Source organism: Planococcus citri, chromosome 1, assembly GCF_950023065.1.
Source record: "Planococcus citri chromosome 1, ihPlaCitr1.1, whole genome shotgun sequence".
In the NCBI taxonomy this organism is placed as follows: Eukaryota; Metazoa; Arthropoda; class Insecta; order Hemiptera; family Pseudococcidae; genus Planococcus; species Planococcus citri.
Window position 1 is genome coordinate 83,945,778 of NC_088677.1, and position 14,265 is coordinate 83,960,042.

The 14,265-nt window shown below is 35.7% G+C and overlaps 1 protein-coding gene and 1 long non-coding RNA gene across 3 annotated transcripts in view; one reads left to right on the top strand and one right to left on the bottom strand.

The window, feature by feature from the left end:
• Positions 1-3,263, top strand: part of LOC135838709 (phosphoglycerate mutase 1-like) — an 81,506-nt gene extending 78,243 nt beyond the window's left edge. For both annotated transcript variants that reach the window (XM_065354462.1, XM_065354452.1), the window contains 3 exons: positions 2,114-2,352; positions 2,426-2,690; positions 2,774-3,263. In XM_065354462.1, coding sequence (XP_065210534.1) covers positions 2,114-2,352; positions 2,426-2,690; positions 2,774-3,012 — 743 coding nt within the window. In that variant the 3' untranslated portion in view covers positions 3,013-3,263. The remainder of the gene's footprint in view (positions 1-2,113; positions 2,353-2,425; positions 2,691-2,773) is intronic.
• A 5,768-nt stretch (positions 3,264-9,031) lies between these two features.
• Positions 9,032-14,265, bottom strand: part of LOC135838864 (uncharacterized) — a 166,415-nt gene continuing 161,181 nt past the window's right edge. Inside the window, exons 3-6 of the long non-coding RNA XR_010557487.1 lie at positions 13,339-13,485; positions 10,626-11,186; positions 10,376-10,478; positions 9,032-9,264 (exon numbers count right to left, since the gene is read on the bottom strand). This is a non-coding gene — a long non-coding RNA (uncharacterized LOC135838864). The remainder of the gene's footprint in view (positions 9,265-10,375; positions 10,479-10,625; positions 11,187-13,338; positions 13,486-14,265) is intronic.

The window sequence follows — 14,265 nt, forward strand, 5'->3', positions numbered from 1 at the left end:
ATAACAACCCTGTACTCAACTGAAGAAAAACAGTAAAAATGAAATTCAAAATTTAAAAATGTGACTGTCACTTGAAAATGTGTATAATTGGCAAAAACAGGGCTTTCTACCCAAACGTTTTTGGGTATGGGTTTTGGCCTAGAATCAGGTACAGGTATATTGGGTATTGCTATTCCAAATTTTTTGGGTATGGGTATTCCATCTATTTTGAATTTTCTTCATTCTTTTTCATTTTGAACAAAATATTGGTGGAATACCTAAATTTGCTACTCAATCTATTGGGTATTTGGGTTCAAAATAATTGTATCAGGTATGGGTACAGGTATTCATTGTTTCATTGTTTCAGGTATGGGCAGAGCTGTGGTTCTGAAAGGATCCCAAAACTGTAACCGATTAAATCCCGATTTCAAATTCAAATCCGAAAAATGAAATCATTATTTTTCTTTCTTGATCCCAAAGCCAAAAAAATTCCAGAACTGATATTACCCTATTGACAAGAAATACTCGGTCAATCGCGTAAAAATAAGACTGCATTTTTTGGTGAGTTTACACCCGGCGTAATCACCTAAACGCAGTGTGGAATTGTATTTTTGAAAGACCCCCTGGAGTGTGAGATGGCATAAGCACAGTTTGGAGTAGACAAACAGAAACATGGTCTACTTCAACAAATCCTCCCTATTGACAAGAAACATGTGGTTAGATGCATAAAACTGAGACCACATTTTTTGGTGCATTTACACCCGGTGTAATCATGTGAACGCAGTGTGTAAGTAATTGCTTTTATGAAAGACTCCCTGGAGTGTGAGATGGCATAAAAGCAGTGGGGATGCAGTAAAAAAAACGTGGTCTACTTCAACAAAACCAGTTTCAGGTAGAACAGAGCAACAGCAGATTTGAAAAAACGTGGGCGTAATGGCTGAAAAGTGAGACTAAAATGTGTATTTCTTGTCAATAGGGTATTTTGAACCCAACATAATCCCAGAACTGAAACAAAATCATTTTGGTTTCAGGATTTAAAATTTTTGATTTTTTCCCCGATTTGATTGCGATAAATTGTCATTTTATATCATTTATCATCATTCATTCGGATTATAATAAAAATTACTCGACAAATTGAACGAAATATGCATTTAAAACATTAAACTAATTACACCATCAGATTCTTCACATCAGAACCTCCCATTTTTTAGACCCCTTGCAGATCCATTAGTCAATTTGGGCTTAAAAATCCCGAAACTGATTCATCCTGGAACCAAAACAATTTTTTCAATCCCAAAACAAATCCCGAAACCAAAATTAAAATTAGAAAAAATTAGAAGAACGAATCCTGAAACAAATCCAATCCCGAAATGAATAAATCGTGATCCTGAAACCAAGATCCAATCCTAAAATCGTTTCTGACCCACAGCAGCTCTCGGTACGGGTATGGTATGGGTTGGAAGCCCTGGGCAAAAATATTACCTCGTGGAATTTCCCAATGAGTGGCAAGATGTTGCCATTGCACTGACACTGTCAGACATTTGAAAAGTTGGCAAATTTCAAATGCTCATCGCTCGTTGGCTGGATCTTTGCCATTTCACTAGTTTTTTTTGCCATTTGTTCGCCTTTTGTCAGTGGCAAAATAAATTGCCATTTTCTATGAATCAGGTTATGATTAGTTCCAGTGCAGTTTTTGATGTCCAATCTTGGTTCCATTGTCAGGCCGGGTTTGGATGTTATAGTTTTGGGTCATCATGCTATTGCTCCTTCATGGCACATAGACACAGACTCATATCTCTATCTTCTGATAATGAATAAGGCACTCTGTTAGAGCTTGCTTTACTGTCAGCTAGTTCGCCTTCCTATTTCTGAAGGTAAAGATTATCTTGGGAGGTAACATCAGGTAGTTCAGGTGTGTGAAATATCTAACCAACGTTGAAAAAAAAAAGTTTTAAGCAAACATTAGTTTGTCCTTTCAATCTAAAAGGTCAGCAAACGTACATAGTTGTGCTAAGCATAAGTTGCCTATGCACCAGGTGGAAGGAGGTGGGTCACCTATGAAACACCCTGTACATTCTTATCTACCTATCTACCAATCACATAACTAATATTGCTTTTTATTATTATGATTTAGGCTTAGAACAAGCTCATGATGCTGGCGTGAATTTAAAACAAGCCGGATATGAATTCGACGTAGCACACACTTCAGTCTTGACCAGAGCTCAGAAAACCCTGTGGTCTATTTTGCAGGAAATTCATCAGGAAAGGTTACCAGTTCAAGTGAGTTGGCGCTTAAACGAACGTCACTACGGGGACTTGACTGGAAAAAGTAAGGAAAAAGTTCTAAAGGAGAATAATAATGATGAAGAGAAGGTAAGAATATTGTTGCGTTCGAAGTTCATATCAGCACTTGATCATTTTTACTGTGGAAATATTCGTTTAATAGGTGCGAAAATGGAGACGTGGCTATGACAATCCTCCTCCAGCGATAACACCAGCTAACCAATATTACAAAGAAATCGTCGAAGATCCTCGTTACAAAGATGGTCCATCAGCGGCCGAATTCCCTAAAGTTGAAACACTGAAAACGACCATGGAACGTGTCGTGCCTTATTGGAATAACAATATTGTACCGCAGATTAAAAATGGAAAACGTGTATTAATCGTTGCTCATGGTACCAGTGTACGAGCACTTGTCAAACACTTGAGCAGTAAGTAATTCTCTTTTTTTTGGGGCAAAATGCAGTTGTACAACTTGACTGATCTATCTTCGATTTATTTTTTACTATTATAGACGTGCCTGAAGACGAGATCATGGATTTAAATATACCCAACGGTATTCCAATCGTTTACGAATTTGACGAAGAAATGAACACGGTCGTATCTTTGAAATTCTTAGCCGACGAAGAAACCGTTAAAAAGGAACAGGATGCTATTGCCGCCCAAGGCAAGGCTAAGAAAAGTTATATCAGTGAGCCGCTACATGAGAACCAAATATTTGTACAAAAACCACAATCTGTGAATGCTTTTTAAACACTATGTTTATCAAGTGAAAAAATTAAAGTTATATTGTGGCTTGATGGGGGGGGGGGGGTTCAAACGTATTATTTTATTCCTTGAAGTATATAAATAGTTATAAGAGCTGAAATTGTAAATAATCAATTTGTTCCAAGTGTAATTACACAATTTATGTAAGGTTTATAATTCTATCATTATTTAAATTTTGAACTTTCATGTACATATATTCAAAAAAATAAATTATGTTTGTGCATGTTACATTTAAATTTAAAGATACTTTCCTTATCCTTGCTGTAAAGTGTAAATTGTAAAAAAAAAATGCTGTAGGTATGTATACCTATCATTGTAATGTCCCCTGGAATGGGGTAGGGTCTACTTTCTGCTCCAACTGCTAGCTGCACATTTACATCATGGGGGTTAGGAGGTTGGGACCTCAGCAGACTTTGAAAATTTAATTTAAAATCATGCCCCTCTATCAGCTTCACCTCCCACTCTAATCCAAGAATGGATAAAAAATTTGAAATCTATGGAATCCAAAATGTAATAATCGATACGTCACACATCTATATTGAAGAAAGTTAAAATCCTCCCCTCTCCAAGCTTCATCCCCCGCTCCAATCGAAAAATGGATGCCAAATTCGAAATCTACGGGCTCAAAAATGTAATAATCGATATGTCACATGACAAGATTTATTATAAAATTTGTAATCCTCCCCTCCCCAAGCCTTACCCCCACTCCAATCGATATGATGAATGCCAAATTCGAAATCTGCGACATCGAAAACACTACAATCGATACGTATTGTACCCCTATATTGGTTGAATTTCAAAGTCTTCCCACCACCAGTCTCATGCCCCCCACTTAATTCGAAAAATAGATGCCAAATTCGAAATGTACCTACGTCGTCGTCAAAAATGTAATAATCGGTATGTCACAAATAGTTAACAATTTTTTTAAATGGTATTATTTTTTAGAATTAAACCAGTGTACTTAAGCTTATGACTACCATAATCCATTAAATAATTCAAAAGGGGCACATCTTGAATGTGGTTTTTTACGATCAACATCAAGCACAGAATCTTGTAGTCTGCATGTGGTAGGTATGCAAATATCTTTGACAGAAATGGGGACTTCCAGCTTCACGTATTGTGTGAATAAATGAGTACCTACAATGAAATCTGCAACAAAAAAACACAAAACAATTTTAAATGGGAGTTGAATTGAATGAATTAATAAAAAGAAATGAGCTCAAAAAATTATTTTTCAATCGACCATCATTAAAACCACTGGAAAAATAGAAAAATTACTCTTATGGTTCAACAAAGCATTTTGATTCTTACAAAAAGCTCAAAGTATCTTGAATAATTGAGCTTTCTTTGAAAAAAATTGAACATTCAGGTAGAAAAAAGCTCAATCGACTAAAATAAACGAGCTTGACGTGATCGACGATGCCTAATTACTAATTAGTGATAATCGACTATTCGTACAGGCTATTTGGCTTTTATTCGGCTGAAAAGCTCAACTTTGAAAAAGCACAAATTTTCCAATTTTGATTATTTTTGAGTTTATTTGATGCTAAATGAGACCAATTTCATTAGGAGAATATACCTAGAGTATTAGGAGGTTCGATGCTCCTAATACTCCAACTTTTGAGTCGATTTTGCGAGCTTTGGAGAGCTTTTTAGGTTGTACGAACTGGATGAAAAGGGGGGGTTTTGGGTACGGCGAATTCGTTTCCGGTGTTGGTTGTTGCAAAAAGCTCAAAGTTCCCTCGGAAACGAAGCTTTTTTTCATAAAAGTTGAGCTTTCAGTTGGAAGAAAGCTCGATCGACTAAAATAAACGAGCTTGACGTGATCAGCGATAGTAAATTAGTGATAATCGACTAATCGTACATCTTAATTGACGTTCATTTGGTCAAAAAACTCAATTTTGAAAAAATAAAAATTTTTCAATTTTGACCATTAAGTATTTTTTGGTAATAAGAGACCAACTTCATTAGGAGAATATAGAGTATTAGGAGGTTCGATGCACCTAATACCTACTCGAACTTTTGAGTCGATTTAGCGAGCTTTTTAGGCTGTACGAACCATACGAATAAGGGGGTTTTTGGGTACGGCGAATTCGTTTCCGGTGTTGTTGTTGCAAAAAGCTCAAAGTTCCCTCGGAAACGAAGCTTTTTTTCATAAAAGTTGAGCTTTCAGTTGGAAGATAGCTCGATCGACTAAAATAAACGAGCTTCACGTGATCAGCAATGCTCAATTAGTAATAATCGAATATTCGTACACCCTATTTGGCTTTAATTTGGCTGAAAAAGCTCAACTTTGAAAATGCACAAATTTTTCTAATTTTGATCATTTTGGAGTATAAAAGATGCGAAATGAGACCAATTTCATTAGGAGAATATAGAGTATTAGGAGGTTCGATACTCATAATACTTGAACTTTTGAATCAATTTTGCGAGCTTTAGAGAGCTTTTTAGGCTGTACAAATTGTACGAATAAGGGGGTTTTTGGGGTCAGTGAATTCGTTTCCGGTGTTGGTTCATGCAAAAAGCTCAAAGTTTCCTCCGAAATGAAGCTTTTTTTCGCTAAAGTTGAGCTTTCGGGTGAAAAAAGCTCTATCGATCGAAACTAACGAGCTTGACGTGATCAGCGATGCTGAATTAGTGATAATCGACTATTCGTACAGGCTATTTGGCTTTCATTCGGCTGAAAAAGCTCAACTTTGAAAATGCACAAATTTTTCTAATTTTGATCATTTTGGAGTATAAAAGATGCGAAATGAGACTTGAGACCAATTTCATTAGGAGAATATAGAGTATTAGGAGGTTCGATACTCCTAATACTTGAACTTTTGAATCAATTTTGCGAGCTTTAGAGAGCTTTTTAGGCTGTACAAATTGTACGACTAGGGAGGTTTTTGGGGTCAGTGAATTCGTTTCCGGTGTTGGTTGTTGCGAAAAGCTCAAAGTTTCCTTCGAAATGAAGCTCTTTTTCATAAAAGCTGAACTTTCAGGTGGAAAAAAGCTTCGACGCGTAAAATAAACTAGCTTGACGTGATCAGCGATGCTGAATTAGTGATGATCGACTATTCGTACAGTCTATTTGGCTTTAATTTGGCTGAAAAGCTCAATTTAGAAAAAGCCCAAATTTTCCTATTTTGACCATTTTTGAGTATAATAGATGATAAATGAGACCAATTTCATTAGGAGAATATGGGATATTAGGAGGTTCGATACTCCTAATACATGAACTTTCTAAAGAAATTTTGCGAGCTTTAGAGAGCTTTTTAGGCTGTACGAATTGTACGAATAGGGGGTTTTTCGCACTCGGAGAATCCGATTCCGGTGTTGGTTCTGTAAAAGAGCTCAATATTTCCTCCAAAATGAAGCTTTTTTTCATAAAAGTGGAGCTTTCAGTTGGAAAAAAGATCGATCGACGGAATCTAACGAGCTTGACGTGATCAGCGATGTCGAATTAGTAATAATCGACTGTTCGTACCCCTTAATTGACTATCATTTGGCCAAAAAGCTCAATTTTTAAAAAGCACAATTTTTCAAATTTTTATCATTTTTGAGTATAAAAGATGCTAAAAGAGACCAATTTCATTAGGAGAATATAGAGTATTAGGAGGTTCGATACTCCTAATACTTGAACTTTCGAATCAACTTTGCGAGCTTTAGAGAGCTTTTCAGGCTGTACGAACCGCACGAATATGGGGGTTTTTGGGTACGGCGAATTCGTTTCTGGTGTTAGTTCTTGCAAAAAGCTCAAAGTTTCCTCCAAAATGAAGCTTTTTTTCATAAAAGTTGAGCTTTCAGGTGGAAGAAAGTTTGATCGACTAAAATTAACGAGCTTGACGTGATCAGCGATGCTGAATTGGTGATAATTGACTATTCGTACACGCTATTTCGCTTTCATTTGGTTGAAAAGCTCAACTTTGAAAAATCGAAAAATTTCCAATTTTGATCATTTTTAAGTATAAAAGATGCTAAATTAGACCAATTTCATTAGGAGAATATAGAGTATTAGGAGGTTCGATACTCCAAATACTTGAATTTTCGAATCAATTTTACAAACTTTGGAGAGCTTTTTATGCTGTACGAACCGTACGAATATGGGGGTTTTTGGGTACGGCGAATTCGTTTCTGGTGTTGGTATGGCCAAAAAGCTCAACGTTACCTTCGAAATGAAGCTTTTTTTCATAAAAGTTGAACTTTTAGGTACAAAAAAGCTCGATCGATCGAAACTAACGAGCTTGACGTGATCAGCGATGCTTAATTAGTGATAATCGACAATTCGTACAGGGCATTTGGCTTTCATTTGGCTGAAAAACTCAATTTTGAAAAAACACAATTTTTCAAATTTTGATCATCTTCGAGTATAAAAGATGCTAAATGAGACCAATTTCATCAGGAGAATATAGAGTATTAGGAGGTTCGATACTCCTAATACTTGAACTTATGAATCAATTTTGAGAGCTTTAGAGAGCTTTTTAGGCTATACGAACCGTACGAATATGGGGGTTTTTGGGTACGGCGAATTCGTTTCTGGTCTTGGTTCGTGCAAATAGCTCAAAGTTTACTCTGAAACAGAGCTTTTCTTCATTAAAGTTGAACTTTCAGTTAGAAGAAAGCTCGATAGATCGAAACTAACGTGCTTGACGTAATCAGCGATGCTCAATTAGTAATAATCGACTATTCGTACACCTTAATTGACGTTCATTTGGTCAAAAAGCTCAATTTTGAAAAAATCAAAATTTTTCAATTTTCACCATTTCTGGTAATAAAAGATGCTAAATGAGACCAATTTCATCAGGAGAATATGGAGTATTAGGAGGTTCGATACTCCTAATACTTGAACTTTCGAATCAATTTTGTGAGCTTTAGGGAGCTTTTTAGGCTGTACGAACTGAACGAATAGGGGGGTTTTTGGGTACGGCGAATTAGTTTCCGGTGTTGGTTCTTGCAAAAAGCTCAAAGTTCCCTCTGAAATGAAGCTTTTTTTCATAAAAGTTGAACTTTTAGGTAAAAAAAGCTTGATTGACTAAAATAAACAAGCTTGACGTGATCAGCGATGTTGAATTAGTAATAATCGACTATTCGTACAGTCTATTCGGCTTTAATTTGGCAGAAAAGCTCAATTTTTAAAAAGCTCAATTTTTCAAATTTTGGTCCTTTTAGAGTACAAATGATGCTAAAAGAGACTAATTTCATTAGGAGAATATGGGATATTAGGAGGTTCGATACTCCTAATACTTGAACTTTTGAATCGATTTTGCGAGCTTTAGAGAGCTTTTTAGGCTGTACGAACTGTACGAATAGGGGGGTTTTCTGGTAATGCGAATCTGTTTCCGGTGTTGGTTCTTGCAGAAAGCTCAAAGTTTCCTTCGAAACGAAGCTTTTTTTCATAAAAGTTGAACTTTTAGGTACAAAAAAGCTCGATCGATTGAAACTAACGAGTTTGACGTGATCAGCGATGCTCGATTAGTGATAATCGACTATTCGTACGCCCTAACTGACGTTCATTCAACTAAACAGCTCAACTTTGAAAAAACACAAATTTTCCAATTTTGATCATTTTTGGTAATAAAAGATGCTAAATGAGACCACTTTTATTAGGAGAATATAGAATATTAGGAGGTTCGATACTCCTAATACTTCAACTTTTGGATCAATTTTGCGAGCTTTAGAGAGCTTTTTAAGCTATACGAACTGGACGAATAGGGGGGTTTTGGGGTACGGCGAATTCGTTTCCGGTGATGGTTCTTGCAAAAAGCTTATAGTTTCCTCTGAAACGAAGCTTTTTTTCATAAAAGTTGAACTTTCAGGTACAAAAAAAGTTCGATCGACTGAAAGTAAGGAGCCTGACGTGATCAGCGATGCTTAATTCTTACTTATCTACTATTCGTACACGCTGTTTGACTTTCATTTGGCTGAAAAGCTCAAATTTGAGAAAGTTCATACTTGCTGCTTTACGGTCATTATCGAGTAAGTATATAAGTAATCAGTAAAAATAGCAACAAAAAACAAGTGTTTATAAATGGTTTTTATTGGTTGTAAAATTACAATTTATTAATGGTTATTAATTATTTTAATGATTTTATTTTTAGAATTTAATCAGCGTATAGGCTTATGACTGCGATCCATTAATTATTGAATATTGATTAGGGTCATAGAATCTTCCAGCTTGCATGTTGTAGGTATCCGAGCATTTTTGAAATTATGGGATCTTCCAGCTTCACATGTGTGAATGCGCAATAAAATCTGCAACAAAGCAAAACAAAAGCCATATTATTATTGAAAACATAGTTTATTGAATTGTCGAAATTTCTCATTGCAGCAACAATTCAAGCTCCAAATGGACAACAGATTCGGACTTTCTACAAGTATAGCGAACTCGAATTGGTCAAAAAAAGTTTAATCAGAAGTGCAAAATTTGGTCTTTTTCGAGGGGGGGGGGGGAATGGTCATTTTTGAAGCCAAAAACGGGAATTTTAAACAAAAGGAAGCGTCTGCGACGCAAAAATTATGAAAAGTATTTAAAATGATGTGTATCAGAAAACACTTGAAATTCCAGAAAATTTAGGTAAGCAAAAACATGATGAAAAAAATGTTCAAAATGTTTTAATAGATTGTAAGCTGAATTGGCAAGAACATGTTAGGAAAAAACGCGACCATATGAACCTACAATTTCAAAAATTTCAATGGTTGATTGGAAGTCACTCAAAATTGAGCTTAGCCAACAAGAGGTTAATTTACAAAACCATATTTCTTCCTGCATGGTCATATGGATGTGAAATTTGGGGTGTCATGAAAAAGTCAAATCGCCTTGTCATTGAGCGTTTTCAAAATAAGTTCATGAGAGCCATAACTAAGGCTCCTTGGTTTGTCTCAAATGAGCGACTTCAAAGTGACCTCCAGCTTGAACCAGTGGGCGTAATTATACACCGAAAAGCAAACGCATATGTGAACTGGCTCCATGAATACCTGATTTGTGAGGCTGTAGTTCTTTTAGACCAAAGTGATGACACAAGGAGGCTGAGTAGACTCCACACGTTGGACCTTATCAACCACTAAGTGCACTATGCAAATTACTGTGAATTAAAAATAATTTTCAAATAGTGTTGTAAATAGCTTTGATAATTTTAGGTTGTTGATTCTTGTATCGTTCCGTAAATAAATAATTTGAAAAAAAAATGTTTTAAAATTATATAAAAACACGAAAAAAAAAACTCATGAAAATCAGATGAAACATTATCTGATGCTCTAATAAAGCAATGAGATACTTTTGATAACATTAACCATTATATGTAATAATAAGCGGCTTTCACTTAACTTAAGTAATGATAGAAAAATTTTCAATAAAATAACTCACCTAATCAAGAATTGAAGAATTAGTAATTAGTTCTCTTTTCCAAGGCATCTATCATTTAACTAAACCTGGGACATATTCCAGAGCCTAAAAAATCTCTTGATTCCTAAAAAAAAGCACACAAAAATTAGGTCACTGCAAACGTTGTATAAAATTAATACATGAAAATAAGCAACAGAAGCACACTGCAAAACACTATATATTAAGAAAATTAAATGTAGATGCATTTACCAAACGTAAAAATACCACTCACCCATCAAACTGCTGCTGCTGCATGGCACTCCTTTTGTGTGAGTGGTGTATTCTTCAGCACATCTAACAGAACAGGTATTCTGCAAGCCATCTGCACCATGCCATGCTGGATGACATTATGCTGAGCTGGTAATTAATTATTGGCTTTATTATAAGAACTCTTGAGCTTCGGGCCATCATTTTTGTTACACTGAGTCTCATGATTCACATGCAGTCATCAGCAGTATGCAAAATTCAGGATCCTCAAAAATATGTTCCGTTAGTGATATTGCCTAAACAGAATGAACATTAAAACAAATTAGAGATGCAGCTGATGCACTGATATAGAAATAAGAAATGCGCACTAATTTCAATTATTTAGATCGTGATACTGGCCTGGTGTCTTTACCACCACAGTCTGAAAATGGAGATCACATCTCCAAGCAAATGAATTCAGCAACAATAGCAACGATGATGCCAATACCAGTTTGACAAAGAGTTCAGATGATAATTGGCCCCACTATAAGAATATTTGATGGGTTGAAAAAGATGAAAACTAATGACGAGTCGCTCTCTGAACTACCTGAAATTATTGACACAGAATTGAAAGAACTGCGGAATTTAAAAGAGAAGTACCAAGTGAAATCAATTGACTGCAAATTGGATAACAATGTTAACCTAGAAGAACTAAATGAATTTCTGCAAATATACAAATATCTTTGTAATCAACTAATTACACATCCCACTTTGCTTAAAAAAGAATCAAAATCAACAGACTTTGTTGATTCAACTTCCACAATCTGATCTACCAAAGTTCAACAGTGTATGAGGCAGATGAATTAACTTCCAAAACATCTTCACGACAATCGTTTATAAAAATGAAAATTGACCAATCTTGAGAAGAATATTTCTCTGCACAATTACCTTGAAGGTGATGAGAAAGATCTTATAGAAAACATTGATATAGCTGAAAACAACTACAGTGGAGTCTCAATAACTGAAACTCCATTAACTTGAAGCAAAGTCTGTTTCCCTTCAACTCTCCATAAGACTCAATGTAAAATTCACTTCTTTAACTCAAAGTAAAAAGTCCAGAACCTCCGATAACTCGAAGTAACATTTTTGAAAAATGTATGTTTCACTCAAATACACTGGTATAACACGTGTTTTCATTTCATTCCATGGCAAAAAAAAAACATTCATCTAATTCAAACTTCGTTAACTCAAAATATACCAAAAACGAACTTCCATAACTCAAACTCAGATAATTCAAAAACTCCGATAACTCGAAGTCAACTCTTTCTCCCTTCGGCTTCAAGTTATTGAGATTCCACTGTATCTCAGTGCATAGCACATTATCAATAAGGCTATGGACATGACATGAGCATTGAGCGTCAGCGTGAGCATTTTCAAATTTTCAAAGCTGGCTTGACTCTCTCGCTGATGCTCAAACATCAAAATTGTTTGATATTTCTGGAGCATTGAGTGTCAGCACTCAGAAATATTCTTGTCAAAACCATCTAACGTTAAAATTACGTTTTTAATATTTTCACCAACACTCTCGCTAATGCTCAACACTCATGTCGTGTCAGCAGCCTAAGCATTACAATGATCCGTTTCAACAATTGGCTTTTCACTTGTCAATACTACATAATCAACCTTTAATGGGACTTGAAGCTACTCTTTGCCAACTGATCTCAGTCTTCCAACAGAATTTCACTGCATTCCAAAGTATTGTACAAGAAAATGAACTTGACCCAGTTTCTCAAGTTATGATATTGCTATTTCTTACAAAAACATAGAAAGAAGTAAGAACCAACTAGGAGAAAGAGCTGTCTTTGAAAAACAAATTCTGTACATTCAACGAGTTCTTGAAATATATGGAAACTCAAGCAAATGCACTCAAACGAGCAAATCCGCAATTATCTAGACAGATTCTAAAAAGCAGCATCAGTATGTCAGCTGTATTGCAACAATTGTCCACTACAATGTTCTGCCGATCCCGATATTGCAAATGTACCACCCTACCACCAATCATTTTATGCATACATAATGTCCATATTCCTGAAGTTAGAACCTGTTGTGTGAAAACATAGGTATGTGAGAAATGAAAATGAAATGAGTCATGCAAGAAGTTTACATGCAGAATCTGCCATCATTATCAGAACACCTTGATACACTGCAATAAGAATGTGTTAAAAACCATTACACCAGGTGTACCTAACTCCGATGAATCCGAAAACTGAAAAGATATCGATGAATCTGTTAGCAAGTTTGTGGTAAAATACAACCTACATATTGTATTTCTAGGCAAAAATGTAGGTATAAGATGTAGGTATTTGTAAAATCTCATCATCATGTTTTCAAAATCAATACAGTCTACCTCTAAAAGTTATATTTTTATTCCTTGTTATCTAACAATCCTCTGATCTAATCTAATTTTGGTTATGCATGAAAAAGTTCCAAATTTCAAGGCAGAAAGGCAAACAAACATCAAACATGGGATACTAGACAGAGGGATCAATGATCTAATAGTAAGAAGTCAGCTAGGTATGAAATGAAACAGACAATTGGGAGAGGTTAGCTTCAGCGGCCAGTCAGACTAGTGTCAATGACCTTGACCAACCAAACAGGAATACAGCTGACAGCCTTAGACAGTGAATCAGGCACTCCAGCAATCTTGTGAACAATGAAGAAAAAAAGGTCGCTAAACCAGTGCAAAAAGCAAGACTTACCTGTGGCATCATCCAATGTCCACATCATTTGACTGTTTCCTTTGATCATTGATGGAGATAAACGACTCCTCTACTACAACTGCACTACTCAAGCTGTCAAATCAAATCTCTCAAAATAGTAAATCTGGACCAATACTCGAACACATCCTAGAAAACAAAATAAAATATTTGCATTTAGTTTTCAAATTTTCAATCCAAACTACGAATCTCAGAAAATTTTTGAAAATTATGCAAAAATCCTGTAAAATAAATTGGACCCAGTGTTTTTTTGCTCCTTTTGAGCATTTTCAGACTCTCTTAGGGTAAAATATTTACCTATTATTACAGCTATTCATGGTAGCCATGAATCATATCTGTAGAATGGTGCCATGTTGACATTGTCATTATTAGGTACTCTAAAGCGTCAAATAGGTAGCTAGATACTGAAAAAGCAAAGAATAAGGAATAGAAACAGCTTTGAGTTGATTTAGTTTCTCTTTTTATCAAAAATCAGCTGTTTAATGGTCTATTTTTTATGAATGTCAAAAACTTCCATGGTATATCGATATGAGACCTTTGATATTTTGACGATATCAATACCTCAAAATATCGATAATATCCCATCACTAGTCATGACCTTATCAAACCTCGACCAACTGATGAACTATGTTCAAAGCCATTGGCTTATGCACCGCTAGCAGTCCATATCTAAAAAGTCAAGGGTTGTAAAAATGCCAAGGGGAACAACTTTGGTCAAGACCCCCCCCCCCCCGCTTAAGCACAAAATTCTCCCCTTTCCAACTTCCTCATCCTAGAGACGGGTTAAGGGCCTTGTTTATTCAGGTGATAGGTGCAATACATTGGGCTTGGGCAAGTGTCGAGCAACATACCTTGAGGCTTTGAACCTGTGGCCAGGCCTTCAACATCTGCCTAGGGGGTATGGGTCAT